This window comes from Oncorhynchus tshawytscha, unplaced genomic scaffold, assembly GCF_018296145.1.
Source record: "Oncorhynchus tshawytscha isolate Ot180627B unplaced genomic scaffold, Otsh_v2.0 Un_contig_3728_pilon_pilon, whole genome shotgun sequence".
In the NCBI taxonomy this organism is placed as follows: domain Eukaryota; kingdom Metazoa; phylum Chordata; class Actinopteri; order Salmoniformes; family Salmonidae; genus Oncorhynchus; species Oncorhynchus tshawytscha.
In genome coordinates, this window is record NW_024609218.1 from 1 (window position 1) to 20,000 (window position 20,000).

General features: G+C 36.8%; 1 protein-coding gene across 1 annotated transcript in view; it reads right to left on the reverse strand.

Annotated features, from left to right (window-relative positions):
• Positions 1–7: 7 nt before the first annotated feature.
• LOC112242282 (huntingtin) overlaps positions 8–20,000 on the reverse strand; it is a gene marked incomplete at its 3' end in the record, with an annotated part of 113,680 nt that continues 93,687 nt past the window's right edge. Inside the window, 5 exon segments of the mRNA XM_042314537.1 lie at positions 8–161; positions 978–1,049; positions 4,890–5,112; positions 7,888–8,101; positions 8,735–8,849. Coding sequence (XP_042170471.1) covers positions 8–161; positions 978–1,049; positions 4,890–5,112; positions 7,888–8,101; positions 8,735–8,849 — 778 coding nt within the window.

A 20,000-nucleotide genomic window follows, 5' to 3' on the forward strand; every position in this document is an offset into this window, starting at 1 on the left:
CCATGGCAACTGGGGTTCTCTGGGTGAAGTTAGACAGAGACAGTAACACCCAGTCTGTCACCATACTGGACTGGCCTGTAGCATGGAGGGTCTGGAACACCTGAGGGAGGAGAGGGAGGGAGGAGGGAGGGAGGGGAGAGAGGGGGAGGAGAGAGGGAGGAGAGGGGGAGGGAGAAAGGAGAGAGGGGAAGGGGAGAGGGAGGGAGAAAGGAGAGAGGGGAAGGGGAGAGGGAGGGAGAAAGGAGAGAGGGGAGGGGAGAGGGAGGGAGAAAGGAGAGAGGGGAAGGGGAGAGGGAGGGAGAAAGGGGAGAGGGAGGAGAGGGGGAGGAGAGGGGGAGGGAGGGGAGGGAGGGGGAGGGAGAAGGGGGAGGGAGAGAGGAGAGGGGAGGGAGGGAGGGAGAGGGAGGGGGAGGAGGGGGGAGGGGAGAGGGGAGAGGGGGAGGAGAAAGGAGAGAGGGGGGGGAGGGAGGGAGGGAGAAAGGGGGGGAGGGAGGAGAGGGGAGGAGAGGGGGAGGGAGAAAGGAGAGAGGGGAAGGGGAGAGGGAGGAGAAAGGAGAGAGGGGAAGGGGAGAGGGAGGGAGAAAGGAGAGAGGGGAAGGGGAGAGGGAGGGAGAAAGGAGAGAGGGAGGAGAGGGGAGGAAGGGGAGAGGGAGGGGAAGGGGAGAGGGAGGGAGAAAGGGGAGAGGGAGGAGAGGGGGAGGAGAGAGGGAGGGGGAGGGAGGGGAGAGAAAGGGGGAGGGAGGGAGAAAGGAGAGAGGGGGAGGAGAGAGGGAGGGGGAGGAGAGGGGGAGGAGAGAGGGAGGGGGAGGAGAGGGGGAGGAGCGAGGGAGGGGGAGGAGAGGGAGGGAAGAGGAGAGGGAGAGAAGAGGAGAGGGAGGGAAGAGGAGAGGGAGGGAAGAGGAGAGGGGGAGGAGAGGGAGGGAAGAGAGAGGGAGGGAAGAGGAGAGAGGGAGGAGAAGAGGGGGAGGGAGAGAGAGAAAGAGAGGTCCAGGAACTGAGGAAGAATCCTGGCCACCACCCGTGCCTCGCTGGGTAAACCCTTACGGACCCTGGCACAACAATGTAGGAAATATCAGGGATAATGGACATGGAGAACCAGACATCAGGAAACAACTGTGAGACTGGCTACATTGTTAGAAAATAGACAACCCCCCAAAAAGACTGGCTACATTGTTAGAAAATAGACAACCCCCCAAAAAGACTGGCTACATTGTTAGAAAATAGACAACCCGCCAAAAAGACTGGCTGATTGTTAGACAACCCTCCTAAAAGACTGTCTACATTGTTAGACAACCCCCCCAAAAGACTGGCTACATTGTTAGAAAATAGACAACCCCCAAAAAGACTGGCTTCATTGTTAGAAAATAGACAACCCCCAAAAAGACTGGCTACATTGTTTGAAAATAGACAACCCCCAAAAAGACTGGCTTCATTGTTAGAAAATAGACAACCCCAAAAAGACTGGCTTCATTGTTTGAAAATAGACAACCCCCCAAAAAGACTGGCTACATTGTTAGAAAATAGACAACCCCCAAAAGACTGGCTACATTGTTTGAAAATAGACAACCCCCCAAAAAGACTGGCTACATTGTTAGAAAATAGACAACCCCCAAAAGACTGGCTACATTGTTAGAAAATAGACAACCCCCAAAAGACTGGCTACATTGTTAGAAAATAGACAACCCCCAAAAAGACTGGCTACATTGTTAGAAAATAGACAACCCCCAAAAGACTGGCTACATTGTTAGAAAATAGACAACCCCCAAAAGACTGGCTACATTGTTTGAAAGATTGGCTACATTGTTAGAAAATAGACAACCCCCCAAAAGACTGGCTACATTGTTAGAAAATAGACAACCCCCCAAAAAGACTGGCTACATTGTTTGAAAATTGGCTACATTGTTAGAAAATAGACAACCCCCTCAAAAAGACTAATTGTTAGAAAATAGACAACCCCCTCAAAAAGACTAATTGTTAGAAAATAGACAATCCCCCCAAAAAGACTGGCCTCATTGTTAGAAAATAGACAACCCCCAAAAAGACTCATTGTTAGAAAATAGACAACCTCCCCCAAAAAGACTGGCTACATTGTTTGAAAATTGGCTACATTGTTAGAAAATAGACAACCCCAAAAAAGACTCATTGTTAGAAAATGGACAACCCCCAAAAAGACTGGCTTTATTGTTTGAAAATAGACAACCCCCAAAAAGACTCATTGTTAGAAAATAGACAACCCCCAAAAAGACTGGCTACATTGTTTGAAAATAGACAACCCCCAAAAAGACTGGCTTCATTGTTAGAAAATAGACAACCCCCAAAAAGACTGGCTTCATTGTTTGAAAATAGACAACCCCCAAAAAGACTGGCTACATTGTTAGAAAATAGACAACATTGTTAGAAAATAGACCCCCCAAAAAGACTGGCTACATTGTTTGAAAATAGACAACCCCCCCAAAAAGACTGGCTACATTGTTAGAAAATAGACAACCCCCCAAAAGACTGGCTACATTGTTAGAAAATAGACAACCCCCAAAAAGACTGGCTACATTGTTAGAAAATAGACAACCCCCAAAAAAGACTGGCTACATTGTTAGAAAATAGACAACCCCCAAAAAGACTGGCTACATTGTTAGAAAATAGACAACTGGCTACATTGTTAGAAAATAGACCCCCCCCAAAAGACTGGCTACATTGTTAGAAAATAGACAACCCCCCAAAAGACTGGCTACATTGTTAGAAAATAGACAACCCCCCAAAAAGACTGGCTACATTGTTTGAAAATTGGCTACATTGTTAGAAAATAGACAACCCCCCAAAAAGACTGGCTACATTGTTAGAAAATAGACAACCCCCAAAAAGACTGGCTGATTGTTAGACAACCCCCAAAAAGACTGGCTACATTGTTTGAAAATTGGCTACATTGTTAGAAAATAGACAACCCCCCAAAAGACTGGCTACATTGTTAGAAAATAGACAACCCCCAAAAAGACTGGCTACATTGTTTGAAAATTGGCTACATTGTTAGAAAATAGACAACCCCCTCAAAAAGACTAATTGTTAGAAAATAGACAACCCCCAAAAAGACTGGCCTCATTGTTAGAAAATAGACAACCCCCCAAAAAGACTCATTGTTAGAAAATAGACAACCTCCCCCAAAAAGACTGGCTACATTGTTTGAAAATTGGCTACATTGTTAGAAAATAGACAACCCCCAAAAAAGACTCATTGTTAGAAAATAGACAACCCCCAAAAAGACTGGCTTTATTGTTTGAAAATAGACAACAACCCCCAAAAAGACTGGCTACATTGTTTGAAAATAGACAACCCCCAAAAAGCTACATTGTTAGAAAATAGACAACCCCCCAAAAAGACTCATTGTTAGAAAATAGACAACCCCCCAAAAACTGGCTACATTGTTAGAAAATAGACAACCCCCCAAAAGACTGGCTCATTGTTAGAAAATAGACAGACCCCCAAAAAGACTGGCTACATTGTTTGAAAATAGACAACCCCCCAAAAAGACTGGCTACATTGTTTGTTACATTGTTAGAAAATAGACAACCCCCTCAAAAAGACTACATTGTTAGAAAATAGACAACCCCCTCAAAAAGACTAATTGTTAGAAAATAGACAACCCCCCCCCAAAAAGACTGGCCTCATTGTTAGAAAATAGACAACCCCCAAAAAAGACTCATTGTTAGAAAATAGACAACCTCCCCCCAAAAAAATGGCTACATTGTTTGAAAATTGGCTACATTGTTAGAAAATAGACAACCCCCAAAAAGACTCATTGTTAGAAAATAGACAACCCCCAAAAAGACTCATTGTTAGAAAATAGACAACCCCCCCCAAAAAGACTGGCTCATTGTTTGAAAATAGACAACCCCCAAAAAGACTGGCTACATTGTTTGAAAATAGACATTGTTAAAAACTAGACAACCCCCCAAAAAATTGGCTACATTGTTAGAAAGTAGACAACCCCCCAAAAGACTGGCTACATTGTTAGAAAACAGACAACCCCCCAAAAAGACTGTCTACATTGTTACACAACCCCCCAAAAAGACTGTCTACATTGTTTAGACAACCCCCATTGTTAGAAAATAGACAACCCCCAAAAAGACTGTCTACATTGTTAGAAAATAGACAACCCCCAAAAAGACTGTCTACATTGTTAGAAAATAGACAAGACAACCCCCCAAAAAGACGGTACATTGTTAGAAGACTGGCTACATTGTTTGAAAATTGGCTACATTGTTAGAAAATAGACCCCAAAAACCAGATAAACCAGTCTATGGTTAATATGAGAAACCATCAAACCAGATATATAACAGTCTGTTACTATGGTAAACCATCAAACCAGATATATAACAGTCTGTTGCTATGGATAATATGAGAAACCATCAAACCAAATATATAACAGTCTGTTACTATGGTAAACCATCAAACCAGATATATAACAGTCTGTTGCTATGGTAAACCATCAAACCAGATATATAACAGTCTGTTACTATGGTTAATATGAGAAACCATCACACCAGATATATAACAGTCTGTTGCTATGGTAAACCATCAAACCAGATATATAACAGTCTGTTGCTATGGTAAACCATCAAACCAGATATATAACAGTCTGTTGCTATGGTAAATATGAGAAATTATCAAACCAGATATATAACAGTCTGTTACTATGGTAAACCATCAAACCAGATATATATACCAGTCTGTTGCTATGGTAAACCATCAAACCAGATATATAACAGTCTGTTGCTATGGTTAATATGAGAAACCATCAAACCAGATATATAAGAGTCTGTTGTGTGTGTTGTGTGTCTGATAGAGTTGTGTGTAGACTGTGTTTATGTCCAGACGTGTTGTCGTCACAACCCTACCTGTCGAAGAGCACAGAGACCCTCTCCATGGCAATGATGACAGACTCGCTGTCGGGGGCCTGAGGGTCGACAGCGCCGGCCGGGCGACCAGGGCTGGCCTTCTCCTTGCCTGAGGAGAAAGCAACAGGACCCGAGGTAACCTCTGACCCCTGACCTCTAACCTCTGACCCCATCACCTCTGACCCCAACGCTGACTCTGCTGTCGACGCTGAGGTACGCACCGCTGAGAGGATGAGAGGGTGATTCGTCGTGATTATTAAATTATTAAAACGATTGTTTAGTTATTTTTATTCATAGACAAAGCTGGTTTTGGGGGGTAGCCTGGGTATCAGTCTGTCTGGCGAACATTCCACACCTTGTACTCTGTCATTGCAAATGTGGAATGTTAGCGAAACAGACTGGTACCCAGGCTAGTTTGTGAGGGAGGAGTTTGTACGATTGGGGTTAGTTAATTGGTCATAAGAGGGAATCTTGTTTTCCTGTCCTGGGAAGAAAGAGGATTCTTAGAATTGTTAGCATTAGCTATTTACTTTATTATGTTAGCGATAGCTATAGCCCCTACATTGTTATGTTAGCTATAGCCTCTACATTGTTATGTTAGCGATAGCTATAGCCCCTACATTGTTATGTTAGCTATAGCCTCCACATTGTTATGTTAGTGATAGATATAGCCTCTACATTGTTATGTTAGCTATAGCCTCCACATTGTTATGTTAGTGATAGATATAGCCTCTACATTGTTATGTTAGCGATAGCTATCGCCCCTACATTGTTATGTTAGCGATAGCTATCGCCTCTACATTGTTATGTTAGCGATAGCTATAACCTCTACATTGGTATGTTAGCGATAGCTATAGCCCCTACATTGGTATGTTAGCGATAGCTATTGCCGCTACATTGTTATAATGGCTAATAGTTAGTTGTCTTGGAACTACATACTAGGTAGATGTTACCTGTGTACATGCAGGGCTAAGCTAGCTAGTGTTAGTTAGATGATACTAGGTATAGGTAGATGTTACCTGTGTACATGCAGGGCTAAGCTAGCTAGCGTTAGTTAGATGATACTATGTATAGGTAGATGTTACCTGTGTAGATGCAGGGCTAAGCCCCTACATTGGTATGTGTTGGTATTGGTAGTGTTAGTTAGATGATACTAGGTATAGGTAGATGTTACCTGTGTACATGCAGGGCTAAGCTAGCTAGCGTTAGTTAGATGATACTATGTATAGGTAGATGTTACCTGTGTACATGCAGGGCTAAGCTAGCTAGTGTTAGTTAGATGATACTAGGTATAGGTAGATGTTACCTACTAGGTATAGGTAGATGTTACCTGTGTACATGCAGGGCTAAGCTAGCTAGTGTTAGTTAGATGATACTAGGTATAGGTAGATGTTACCTACTAGGTATAGGTAGATGTTACCTGTGTACATGCAGGGCTAAGCTAGCTAGTGTTAGTTAGATGATACTAGGTATAGGTAGATGTTACCTACTAGGTATAGGTAGATGTTACCTGTGTACATGCAGGGCTAAGCTAGCTAGCGTTAGTTAGATGATACTAGGTATAGGTAGATGTTACCTGTGTAGATGCAGGGCTAAGCTAGCTAGCGTTAGTTAGTTAGATGATACTAGGTATAGGTAGATGTTACCTGTGTACATGCAGGGCTAAGCTAGCTAGCGTTAGTTAGTTAGATGTTACCTGTGTAGATGCAGGGCTAAGCTAGCTAGCGTTAGTTAGTTAGATGATACTAGGTACAGGTAGATGTTACCTGTGTAGATGCAGGGCTAAGCTAGCTAGCGTTAGTTAGATGATACTAGGTATAGGTAGATGTTACCTGTGTACATGCAGGGCTAAGCTAGCTAGCGTTAGTTAGTTAGATGATACTAGGTACAGGTAGATGTTACCTGTGTACATGCAGGGCTAAGCTAGCTAGCGTTAGTTAGATGATACTAGGTATAGGTAGATGTTACCTGTGTACATGCAGGGCTAAGCTAGCTAGCGTTAGTTAGATGATACTAGGTATAGGTAGATGTTACCTGTGTAGATGCAGGGCTAAGCTAGCTAGTGTTAGTTAGATGATACTAGGTATAGGTAGATGTTACCTGTGTACATGCAGGGCTAAGCTAGCTAGCGTTAGTTAGATGATACGAGGTATAGATAGATGTTACCTGTGTACATGCAGGGCTAAGCTAGCTAGCTAGCGTTAGTTAGTTAGATGATACTAGGTATAGATAGATGTTACCTGTGTACATGCAGGGCTAAGCTAGCTAGCGTTAGTTAGTTAGATGATACTAGGTATAGGTAGATGTTACCTGTGTACATGCAGGGCTAAGCTAGCTAGCGTTAGTTAGATGATACTAGGTATAGATAGATGTTACCTGTGTACATGCAGGGCTAAGCTAGCGTTAGTTAGTTAGTTAGATGATACTAGGTACAGGTAGATGTTACCTGTGTACATGCAGGGCTAAGCTAGCTAGCGTTAGTTAGTTAGATGATACTAGGTACAGGTAGATGTTACCTGTGTAGATGCAGGGCTAAGCTAGCTAGCTAGCGTTAGTTAGATGATACTAGGTACAGGTAGATGTTACCTGTGTACATGCAGGGCTAAGCTAGCTAGCGTTAGTTAGATGATACTATGTATAGGTAGATGTTACCTGTGTACATGCAGGGCTAAGCTAGCTAGCTAGCGTTAGTTAGATGATACTAGGGTCAGGTAGATGTTACCTGTGTACATGCAGGGCTAAGCTAGCTAGTGTTAGTTAGTTAGATGATACTAGGTATAGATAGATGTTACCTGTGTAGATGCAGGGCTAAGTTAGCTAGCGTTAGTTAGTTAGATGATACTAGGTATAGGTAGATGTTACCTGTGTACATGCAGGGCTAAGCTAGCTAGCGTTAGTTAGATGATACGAGGTATAGATAGATGTTACCTGTGTACATGCAGGGCTAAGCTAGCTAGCGTTAGTTAGTTAGATGATACTAGGTATAGGTAGATGTTACCTGTGTACATGCAGGTGAGCATGAGTCCCAGTGCAGACATGGCTCTGTGAGGGCTTGGCATGTTAACCCTGTCGACACTCAGTTTAACCAGTGCCTCTCCGTCCATACGAGACAGCTGCTCCGACAGCAGGAGGCGCTCCAACCCACGCAACACACAGTGGTAGATCACTGAGGGGGTGGAGTCTTCACTGGCTGATACCATCACACCACACATCTAGAGAGGTGGAGGGTGGGCGGAGCCAGAGAGAGAGGTGGAGGGGGGGCGGAGCCAGAGAGAGATGGAGGGGGGCGGAGCCAGAGAATGGTGGATTAGTACTACAGTACTAACCTGTATAACCCCAGCAGTACTAACCTGTATAACCCCAGCAGTACTACAGTACTAACCTGTATAACCCCAGCAGTACTAACCTGTATAACCCCAGCAGTACTAACCTGTATAACCCCAGCAGTACTACAGTACTAACCTGTATAACCCCAGCAGTACTAACCTGTATAACCCCAGCAGTACTACAGTACTAACCTGTATAACCCCAGCAGTACTAACCTGTATAACCCCAGCAGTACTAACCTGTATAACCCCAGCAGTACTAACCTGTATAACCCCAGCAGTACAACAGTACTAACCTGTATAACCCCAGCAGTACTAACCTGTATAACCCCAGCAGTACTAACCTGTATAACCCAGCAGTACTAACCTGTATAACCCCAGCAGTACTACAGTACTAACCTGTATAACCCCAGCAGTACTACAGTACTAACCTGTATAACCCCAGCAGTACTACAGTACTAACCTGTATAACCCCAGCAGTACTAACCTGTATAACCCCAGCAGTACTACAGTACTAACCTGTATAACCCCAGCAGTAAACTCGGCTCCTACATCCAGAGGGTAGTTCTCCATCATGTAAAAGGCCACAGCACACATCACCAAGACATGCTGCTGATTGTGCAGGTTCACACAGCTGAGAGACAGAGAGAGAGAGAGAGAGAGAGAGAGAGAGAGAGAGAAAGAGAGAGAGAGAGAGTAATATAAACCATTGGGGTTATTATAATATAAACCATTGGGGTTATTATAATATAAACCATTGGGTTATTATAATATAAACCATTGGGGTTATTATAATATAAACCATTGGGGTTATTATAATATAAACCATTGGGGTTATTATAATATGAATCATTGGGGTTATTATAATATAAACCATTGGGGTTATTATAATATAAACCATTGGGGTTATTATAATATAAACCATTGGGGTTATTATAATATAAACCATTGGGGTTATTATAATTTAAACCATTGGGTTATTATAATATAAACCATTGGGGTTATTATAATATAAACCATTGGGGTTATTATAATATAAACCATTGGGTTATTATAATATAAACCATCGGGGTTATTATAATATAAACCATTGGGGTTATCATAATATAAACCATCAGCTTAGTGAATACAATTGGGTTATTATAATATAAACCATCAGTTTAGTGAATACAATTGGGTTATTATAATATAAACCATCAGTTTAGTGAATACCATAGGGGTTATTATAATATAAACCATCAGTTTAGTGAATACAATTGGGTTATTATAATATAAACCATCAGTTTAGTGAATACAATTGGGTTATTATAATATAAACCATCAGTTTAGTGAATACCATAGGGGTTATTATAATATAAACCATTGGGTTATTATAATATAAACCATCAGTTTAGTGAATACCATAGGGGTTATTATAATATAAACCATTGGGGTTATTATAATATAAACCATTGGGGTTATTATAATATAAACCATCAGTTTAGTGAATACAATTGGGTTATTATAATATAAACCATCAGTTTAGTGAATACAATTGGGTTATTATAATATAAACCATCAGTTTAGTGAATACAATTGGGTTATTATAATATAAACCATCAGTTTAGTGAATACCATAGGGGTTATTATAATATAAACCATTGGGGTTATTATAATATAAACCATTGGGGTTATTATAATATAAACCATTGGGGTTATTATAATATAAACCATTGGGGTTATTATAATATAAACCATTGGGGTTATTATAATATAAACCATTGGGGTTATTATAATTTAAACCATTGGGTTATTATAATTTAAACCATTGGGTTATTATAATATAAACCATTGGGGTTATTATAATATAAACCATTGGGGTTATTATAATATAAACCATTGGGTTATTATAATATAAACCATTGGGTTATTATAATATCAGCCTCCAGTATTTATGCTGCAGTAGTTTATGTGTCGGGGGCTGGGGTCAGTTTGTTATATCTGGAGTATTTCTCCTGTCCTATTCGGTGTCCTGTGTGAATCTAAGTGTGCGTTCTCTAATTCTCTCCTTCTCTCTTTCTTTCTCTCTCTCGGAGGACCTGAGCCCTAGGACCTGAGCTCCAGGACTACCTGACATGATGACTCCTTGCTGTCCCCAGTCCACCTGGCCATGCTGCTGTTCCAGTTTCAACTGACCTGAGCCCTAGGACCTGAGCTCCAGGACTACCTGACATGATGACTCCTTGCTGTCCCCAGTCCACCTGGCCATGCTGCTGCTCCAGTTTCAACTTCCACCTGACTGTGCTGCTGCTCCAGTTTCAACTGTTCTGCCTTATTATTATTCGACCATGCTGGTCATTTATGAACATTTGAACATCTTGGCCATGTTCTGTTATAATCTCCACCCGGCACAGCCAGAAGAGGACTGACCACCCCACATAGCCTGGTTCCTCTCTAGGTTTCTTCCTAGGTTTTGGCCTTTCTAGGGAGTTTTTCCTAGCCACCGTGCTTCTACACCTGCATTGCTTGCTGTTTGGGGTTTTAGGCTGGGTTTCTGTACAGCACTTTGAGATATCAGCTGATGTACGAAGGGCTATATAAATAAATTTGATTTGATTTGATTATAATATAAACCATTGGGGTTATTATAATATAAACCATCAGCTTAGTGAATACAATTGGGTTATTATAATATAAACCATCAGTTTAGTGAATACAATTGGGTTATTATAATATAAACCATAAGTTTAGTGAATACCATAGGGGTTATTATAATATAAACCATCAGTTTAGTGAATACAATTGGGTTATTATAATATAAACCATCAGTTTAGTGAATACAATTGGGTTATTATAATATAAACCATCAGTTTAGTGAATACCATAGGGGTTATTATAATATAAACCATTGGGTTATTATAATATAAACCATCAGTTTAGTGAATACCATAGGGGTTATTATAATATAAACCATTGGGGTTATTATAATATAAACCATTGGGGTTATTATAATATAAACCATTGGGGTTATTATAATATAAACCATCAGCTTAGTGAATACAATTGGGGTTATTATAATATAAACCATCAGTTTAGTGAATACAATTGGGTTATTATAATATAAACCATCAGTTTAGTGAATACAATTGGGTTATTATAATATAAACCATTGGGGTTATTATAATATAAACCATCGGGGTTATTATAATATAAACCATTGGGGTTATTATAATATAAACCATTGGGGTTATTATAATATAAACCATTGGGGTTATTATAATATAAACCATTGGGGTTATTATAATATAAACCATTGGGGTTATTATAATATAAACCATTGGGGTTATTATAATATAAACCATTGGGGTTATTATAATATAAACCATTGGGGTTATTATAATATAAACCATTGGGTTATTATAATATAAACCATTGGGTTATTATAATAAACCATTGGGTTATTATAATATAAACCATTGGGGTTATTATAATATAAACCATTGGGGTTATAATATATAATACCATTGGGGTTATTATAAACCATTGGGGTTATTATAATATAAACCATTGGGGTTATTATAATATAAACCATTGGGGTTATTATAATATAAACCATTGGGGTTATTATAATATAAAGCATCAGTTTAGTGAATACCATTGGGGTTATTATAATATAAACCATCAGTTTAGTGAATACAATTGGGTTATTATAATATAAACCATTGGGTTATTATAATATAAACCATTGGGTTATTATAATATAAACCATTGGGGTTATTATAATATAAACCATTGGGTTATTAAAATGTAAACCATTGGGTTATTATAATATAAACCATTGGGGTTATTATAATATAAACCATTGGGGTTATTATAATATAAACCATTGGGGTTATTATAATATAAACCATTGGGTTATTATAATATAAACCAGTTTAGTGGGTTATTATAATATAAACCATTGGGGTTATTATAATATAAACCATTGGGGTTATTATAATATAAACCATTGGGGTTATTATAATATAAAGTATCAGTTTAGTGAATACCATTGGGGTTATTATAATATAAACCATCAGTTTGGGGTTATTATAATATAAACCATTGGGTTATTATAATATAAACCATTGGGGTTATTATAATATAAACCATCAGTTTAGTGAATACCATTGGGGTTATTATAATATAAACCATTGGGTTATTATAATATAAACCATTGGGGTTATTATAATATAAACCATCAGCTTAGTGAATACAATTGGGGTTATTATAATATAAACCATCAGTTTAGTGAATACAATTGGGGTTATTATAATATAAACCATCAGTTTAGTGAATACAATTGGGTTATTATAATATAAACCATCAGTTTAGTGAATACAATTGGGTTATTATAATATAAACCATCAGTTTAGTGAATACAATTGGGTTATTATAATATAAACCATCAGTTTAGTGAATACCATAGGGGTTATTATAATATAAACCATTGGGGTTATTATAATATAAACCATCAGTTTTAGTGAATACCATAGGGGTTATTATAATATAAACCATTGGGGTTATTATAATATAAACCATTGGGGTTATTATAATATAAACCATCAGTTTAGTGAATACAATTGGGGTTATTATAATATAAACCATCAGTTTAGTGAATACAATTGGGTTATTATAATATAAACCATCAGTTTAGTGAATACAATTGGGTTATTATAATATAAACCATCAGTTTAGTGAATACCATGGGGTTATTATAATATAAACCATTGGGGTTATTATAATATAAACCATTGGGGTTATTATAATATAAACCATTGGGGTTATTATAATATAAACCATTGGGGTTATTATAATATAAACCATTGGGGTTATTATAATATAAACCATTGGGGTTATTATAATATAAACCATTGGGGTTATTATAATTTAAACCATTGGGTTATTATAATATAAACCATTGGGGTTATTATAATATAAACCATTGGGGTTATTATAATATAAACCATTGGGTTATTATAATATAAACCATTGGGTTATTATAATATCAGCCTCCAGTATTTATGCTGCAGTAGTTTATGTATGGGGTCAGTTTGTTATAAGTATTTCTCCTGTCCTATTCGGTGTCCTGTGTGAATATAAATTCTCTCCTTCTCTCTTTCTTTCATTCTCGGAGGACCTGAGCCCTAGGACCTGAGCTCCAGGACTACCTGACATGATGACTCCTTGCTGTCCCCAGTCCACCTGGCCATGCTGCTGTTCCAGTTTATAATAGGACCTGAGCTCCAGGACTACCTGACATGATGACTCCTTGCTGTCCCCAGTCCACCTGGCCATGCTGCTGCTCCAGTTTCAACTTCCACCTGACTGTGCTGCTGCTCCAGTTTCAACTGTTCTGCCTTATTATTATTCGACCATGCTGGTCATTTATGAACATTTGAACATCTTGGCCATGTTCTGTTATAATCTCCACCGGCACAGCCAGAAGAGGACTGACCACCCCACATAGCCTGGTTCCTCTCTAGGTTTCTTCCTAGGTTTTGGCCTTTCTAGGGAGTTTTTCCTAGCCACCGTGCTTCTACACCTGCATTGCTTGCTGTTTGGGGTTTTAGGCTGGGTTTCTGTACAGCACTTTGAGATATCAGCTGATGTACGAAGGGCTATATAAATAAATTTGATTTGATTTGATTATAATATAAACCATTGGGGTTATTATAATATAAACCATCAGCTTAGTGAATACAATTGGGTTATTATAATATAAACCATCAGTTTAGTGAATACAATTGGGTTATTATAATATAAACCATAAGTTTAGTGAATACCATAGGGGTTATTATAATATAAACCATCAGTTTAGTGAATACAATTGGGTTATTATAATATAAACCATCAGTTTAGTGAATACAATTGGGTTATTATAATATAAACCATCAGTTTAGTGAATACCATAGGGGTTATTATAATATAAACCATTGGGTTATTATAATATAAACCATCAGTTTAGTGAATACCATAGGGGTTATTATAATATAAACCATTGGGGTTATTATAATATAAACCATTGGGGTTATTATAATATAAACCATTGGGGTTATTATAATATAAACCATCAGCTTAGTGAATACAATTGGGGTTATTATAATATAAACCATCAGTTTAGTGAATACAATTGGGTTATTATAATATAAACCATCAGTTTAGTGAATACAATTGGGTTATTATAATATAAACCATTGGGGTTATTATAATATAAACCATTGGGTTATTATAATATAAACCATTGGGGTTATTATAATATAAACCATTGGGGTTATTATATTATTAATATAAACCATTGGGGTTATTATAATATAAACCATTGGGGTTATTATAATATAAACCATTGGGGTTATTATAATATAAACCATTGGGGTTATTATAATATAAACCATTGGGGTTATTATAATATAAACCATTGGGGTTATTATAATATAAACCATTGGGTTATTATAATATAAACCATTGGGGTTATTATAATATAAACCATTGGGGTTATTATTATTATAATATATAAACCATTGGGGTTATTATAATATAAACCATTGGGGTTATTATAATATAAACCATTGGGGTTATTATAATATAAACCATTGGGGTTATTATAATATAAACCATTGGGGTTATTATAATATAAACCATTGGGGTTATTATAATATAAACCATTGGGGTTATTATAATATAAACCATTGGGGTTATTATAATATAAAGCATCAGTTTAGTGAATACCATTGGGGTTATTATAATATAAACCATCAGTTTAGTGAATACAATTGGGTTATTATAATATAAACCATTGGGTTATTATAATATAAACCATTGGGTTATTATAATATAAACCATTGGGGTTATTATAATATAAACCATTGGGTTATTAAAATGTAAACCATTGGGTTATTATAATATAAACCATTGGGGTTATTATAATATAAACCATTGGGGTTATTATAATATAAACCATTGGGGTTATTATAATATAAACCATTGGGTTATTATAATATAAACCACTAGTTTAGTGAATACCATTGGGGTTATTATAATATAAACCATTGGGGTTATTATAATATAAACCATTGGGGTTATTATAATATAAACCATTGGGGTTATTATAATATAAACCATCAGTTTAGTGAATACCATTGGGGTTATTATAATATAAACCATCAGTTTAGTGAATACAATTGGGTTATTATAATATAAACCATTGGGTTATTATAATATAAACCATTGGGGTTATTATAATATAAACCATCAGTTTAGTGAATACAATTGGGTTATTATAATATAAACCATTGGGGTTATTATAATATAAACCATTGGGGTTATTATAATATAAACCATTGGGGTTATTATAATATAAACCATCAGTTTAGTGAATACCATTGGGGTTATTATAATATAAACCATCAGTTTAGTGAATACCATTGGGGTTATTATAATATAAACAATTGGGTTATTATAATATAAACCATTGGGTTATTATAATATAAACCATTGGGGTTATTATAATATAAACCATTGGGGTTATTATAGTATAAACCATTGGGGTTATTATAATATAAACCATTGGGGTTATTATAATATAAACCATCGGGGTTATTATAATATAAACCATTGGGGTTATTATAATATAAACCATTGGGGTTATTATAATATATTGGGGTTATTATAATATAAACCATTGGGGTTATTATAGTATAAACCATTGGGGTTATTATAATATAAACCATTGGGGTTATTATAATATAAACCATTGGGGTTATTATAATATAAACCATTGGGGTTATTATAGTATAAACCATTGGGGTTATTATAATATAAACCATTGGGGTTATTATAATATAAACCATTGGGGTTATTATAATATAAACCATTGGGGTTATTATAATATAAACCATTGGGGTTATTATAATATAAACCATCAGTTTAGTGAATACCATTGGGGTTATTATAATATAAACCATCAGTTTAGTGAATACAATAAACCATTGGGTTATTATAATATAAACCATTGGGGTTATTATAATATAAACCATCAGTTTAGTGAATACAATTGGGTTATTATAATATAAACCATTGGGTTATTATAATATAAACCATTGGGGTTATTATAATATAAACCATTGGGTTATTATAATATAAACCATTGGGGTTATTATAATATAAACCATTGGGGTTATTATAATATAAACCATTGGGGTTATTATAATATAAACCATTGGGGTTATTATAATATGAACCATTGGGGTTATTATAATATAAACCATTGGGGTTATTATAATATAAACCATTGGGGTTATTATAATATAAACCATTGGGGTTATTATAATATAAACCATTGGGGTTATTATAATATAAACCATTGGGGTTATTATAATATAAACCATCAGTTTAGTGAATACCATTGGGGTTATTATAATATAAACCATCAGTTTAGTGAATACAATTGGGTTATTATAATATAAACCATTGGGGTTATTATAATATAAAATCAGTTTAGTGAATACAATTGGGTTATTATAATCAGTTTAGTGAATACAATTGGGTTATTATAATATAAACCATTGGGTTATTATAATATAAACCATTGGGGTTATTATAATATAAACCATTGGGTTATTATAATATAAACCATTGGGGTTATTATAATATAAACCATTGGGGTTATTATAATATAAACCATTGGGGTTATTATAATATAAACCATTGGGGTTATTATAATATAAACCATTGGGGTTATTATAATATAAACCATTGGGGTTATTATAATATAAACCATTGGGGTTATTATAATATAAACCATTGGGGTTATTATAATATAAACCATTGGGGCTATTATAATATAAACCATTGGGGTTATTATAATATAAACCATTGGGGTTATTATAGTATAAACCATTGGGTTATTATAATATAAACCACTGGGGTTATTATAATATAAACCATTGGGTTATTATAATATAAACCATTGGGTTATTATAATATAAACCACTGGGGTTATTATAATATAAGCCATTGGGTTATTATAATATAAACCATTGGGGTTATTATAATATAAACCATCAGGTTATTAAAATGTAAACCATCGGGTTATTATAATATAAACCATTGGGGTTATTATAATATAAACCATTGGGGTTATTATAATATAAACCATTGGGGTTATTATAATATAAACCATTGGGGTTATTATAATATAAACCATTGGGTTATTATAATATAAACCACTAGTTTAGTGAATACCATTGGGGTTATTATAATATAAACCATTGGGGTTATTATAATATAAACCATTGGGGTTATTATAATATAAACCATCAGTTTAGTGAATACAATTGGGTTATTATAATATAAACCATTGGGGTTATTATAATATAAACCATTGGGGTTATTATAGTATAAACCATTGGGGTTATTATAATATAAACCATTGGGGTTATTATAATATAAACCATCGGGGTTATTATAATATAAACCATCAGTTTAGTGAATACCATTGGGGTTATTATAATATAAACCATTGGGGTTATTATAATATAAACCATTGGGGTTATTATAGTATAAACCATTGGGGTTATTATAATATAAACCATTGGGGTTATTATAGTATAAACCATTGGGGTTATTATAATATAAACCATTGGGGTTATTATAATATAAACCATCAGTTTAGTGAATACCATTGGGGTTATTATAATATATCAAATCAAATCAAATCAAATCAAATTTTATTTGTCACATACACATGGTTAGCAGATGTTAATGCGAGTGTAGCGAAATGCTTGTGCTTCTAGTTCCGACAATGCAGTAATAACGAGCAAGTAATCTAACTAACAATTCCAAAAAAAAAAACTACTGTCTTATACACAGTGTAAGGGGATAAAGAATATGTACATAAGGATATATGAATGAGTGATGGTACAGAGCAGCATAGGCAAGATACAGTAGATGATATCGAGTACAGTATATACATATGAGATAAGTATGTAAACCAAGTGGCATAGTTAAAGTGGCTAGTGATACATGTATTACATAAGGATGCAGTCGATGATATAGAGTACAGTATCAACGTATGCATATGAGATGAACAATGTAGGGTAAGTAACATTATATAAGGTAGCATTGTTTAAAGTGGCTAGTGATATATTTACATAATTTCCCATCAATTCCCATGATTAAAGTGGCTGGAGTAGAGTCAGTGTCATTGACAGTGTGTTGGCAGTAGCCACTCAATGTTAGTGGTGGCTGTTTAACAGTCTGATGGCCTTGAGATAGAAGCTGTTTTTCAGTCTCTCGGTCCCAGCTTTGATGCACCTGTACTGACCTCGCCTTCTGGATGACAGCGGGGTGAACAGGCAGTGGCTCGGGTGGTTGATGTCCTTGATGATCTTTATGGCCTTCCTGTAGCATCGGGTGGTGTAGGTGTCCTGGAGGGCAGGTAGTTTGCCCCCGGTGATGCGTTGTGCAGACCTCACTACCCTCTGGAGAGCCTTACGGTTGAGGGCGGTGCAGTTGCCATACCAGGCGGTGATACAGCCCGCCAGGATGCTCTCGATTGTGCATCTGTAGAAGTTTGTGAGTGCTTTTGGTGACAAGCCGAATTTCTTCAGCCTCCTGAGGTTGAAGAGGCGCTGCTGCGCCTTCCTCACGATGCTGTCTGTGTGAGTGGACCAATTCAGTTTGTCTGTGATGTGTATGCCGAGGAACTTAAAACTTGCTACCCTCTCCACTACTGTTCCATCGATGTGGATGGGGGTGTTCCCTCTGCTGTTTCCTGAAGTCCACAATCATCTCCTTAGTTTTGTTGACGTTGAGTGTGAGGTTATTTTCCTGACACCACACTCCGAGGGCCCTCACCTCCTCCCTGTAGGCCGTCTCGTCGTTGTTGGTAATCAAGCCTACCACTGTTGTGTCGTCCGCAAACTTGATGATTGAGTTGGAGGCGTGCATGGCCACGCAGTCGTGGGTGAACAGGGAGTACAGGAGGGGGCTCAGAACGCACCCTTGTGGGGCCCCAGTGTTGAGGATCAGCGGGGAGGAGATGTTGTTGCCTACCCTCACCACCTGGGGGCGGCCCGTCAGGAAGTCCAGTACCCAGTTGCACAGGGCGGGGTCGAGACCCAGGGTCTCGAGCTTGATGACGAGCTTGGAGGGTACTATGGTGTTGAATGCCGAGCTGTAGTCGATGAACAGCATTCTCACATAGGTATTCCTCTTGTCCAGATGGGTTAGGGCAGTGTGCAGTGACCATTGGGGTTATTATAATATAAACCATTGGGGTTATTATAATATAAACCATTGGGGTTATTATAATATAAACCATTGGGGTTATTATAATATAAAACATTGGGGTTATTATAATATAAACCATCAGTTTAGTGAATACCATTGGGGTTATTATAATATAAACCATTGGGTTATTATAATATAAACCATTGGGGTTATTATAATATAAACCATCAGTTTAGTGAATACCATTGGGGTTATTATAATATAAACCATTGGGGTTATTATAATATAAACCATTGGGGTTATTATAATATAAACCATTGGGGTTATTATAATATAAACCATTGGGGTTATTATAATATAAACCATTGGGGTTATTATAATATAAACCATCAGTTTAGTGAATACAATTGGGTTATTATAATATAAACCATTGGGTTATTATAATATAAACCATTGGGGTTATTATAATATAAACCATCAGTTTAGTGAATACAATTGGGTTATTATAATATAAACCATTGGGTTATTATAATAT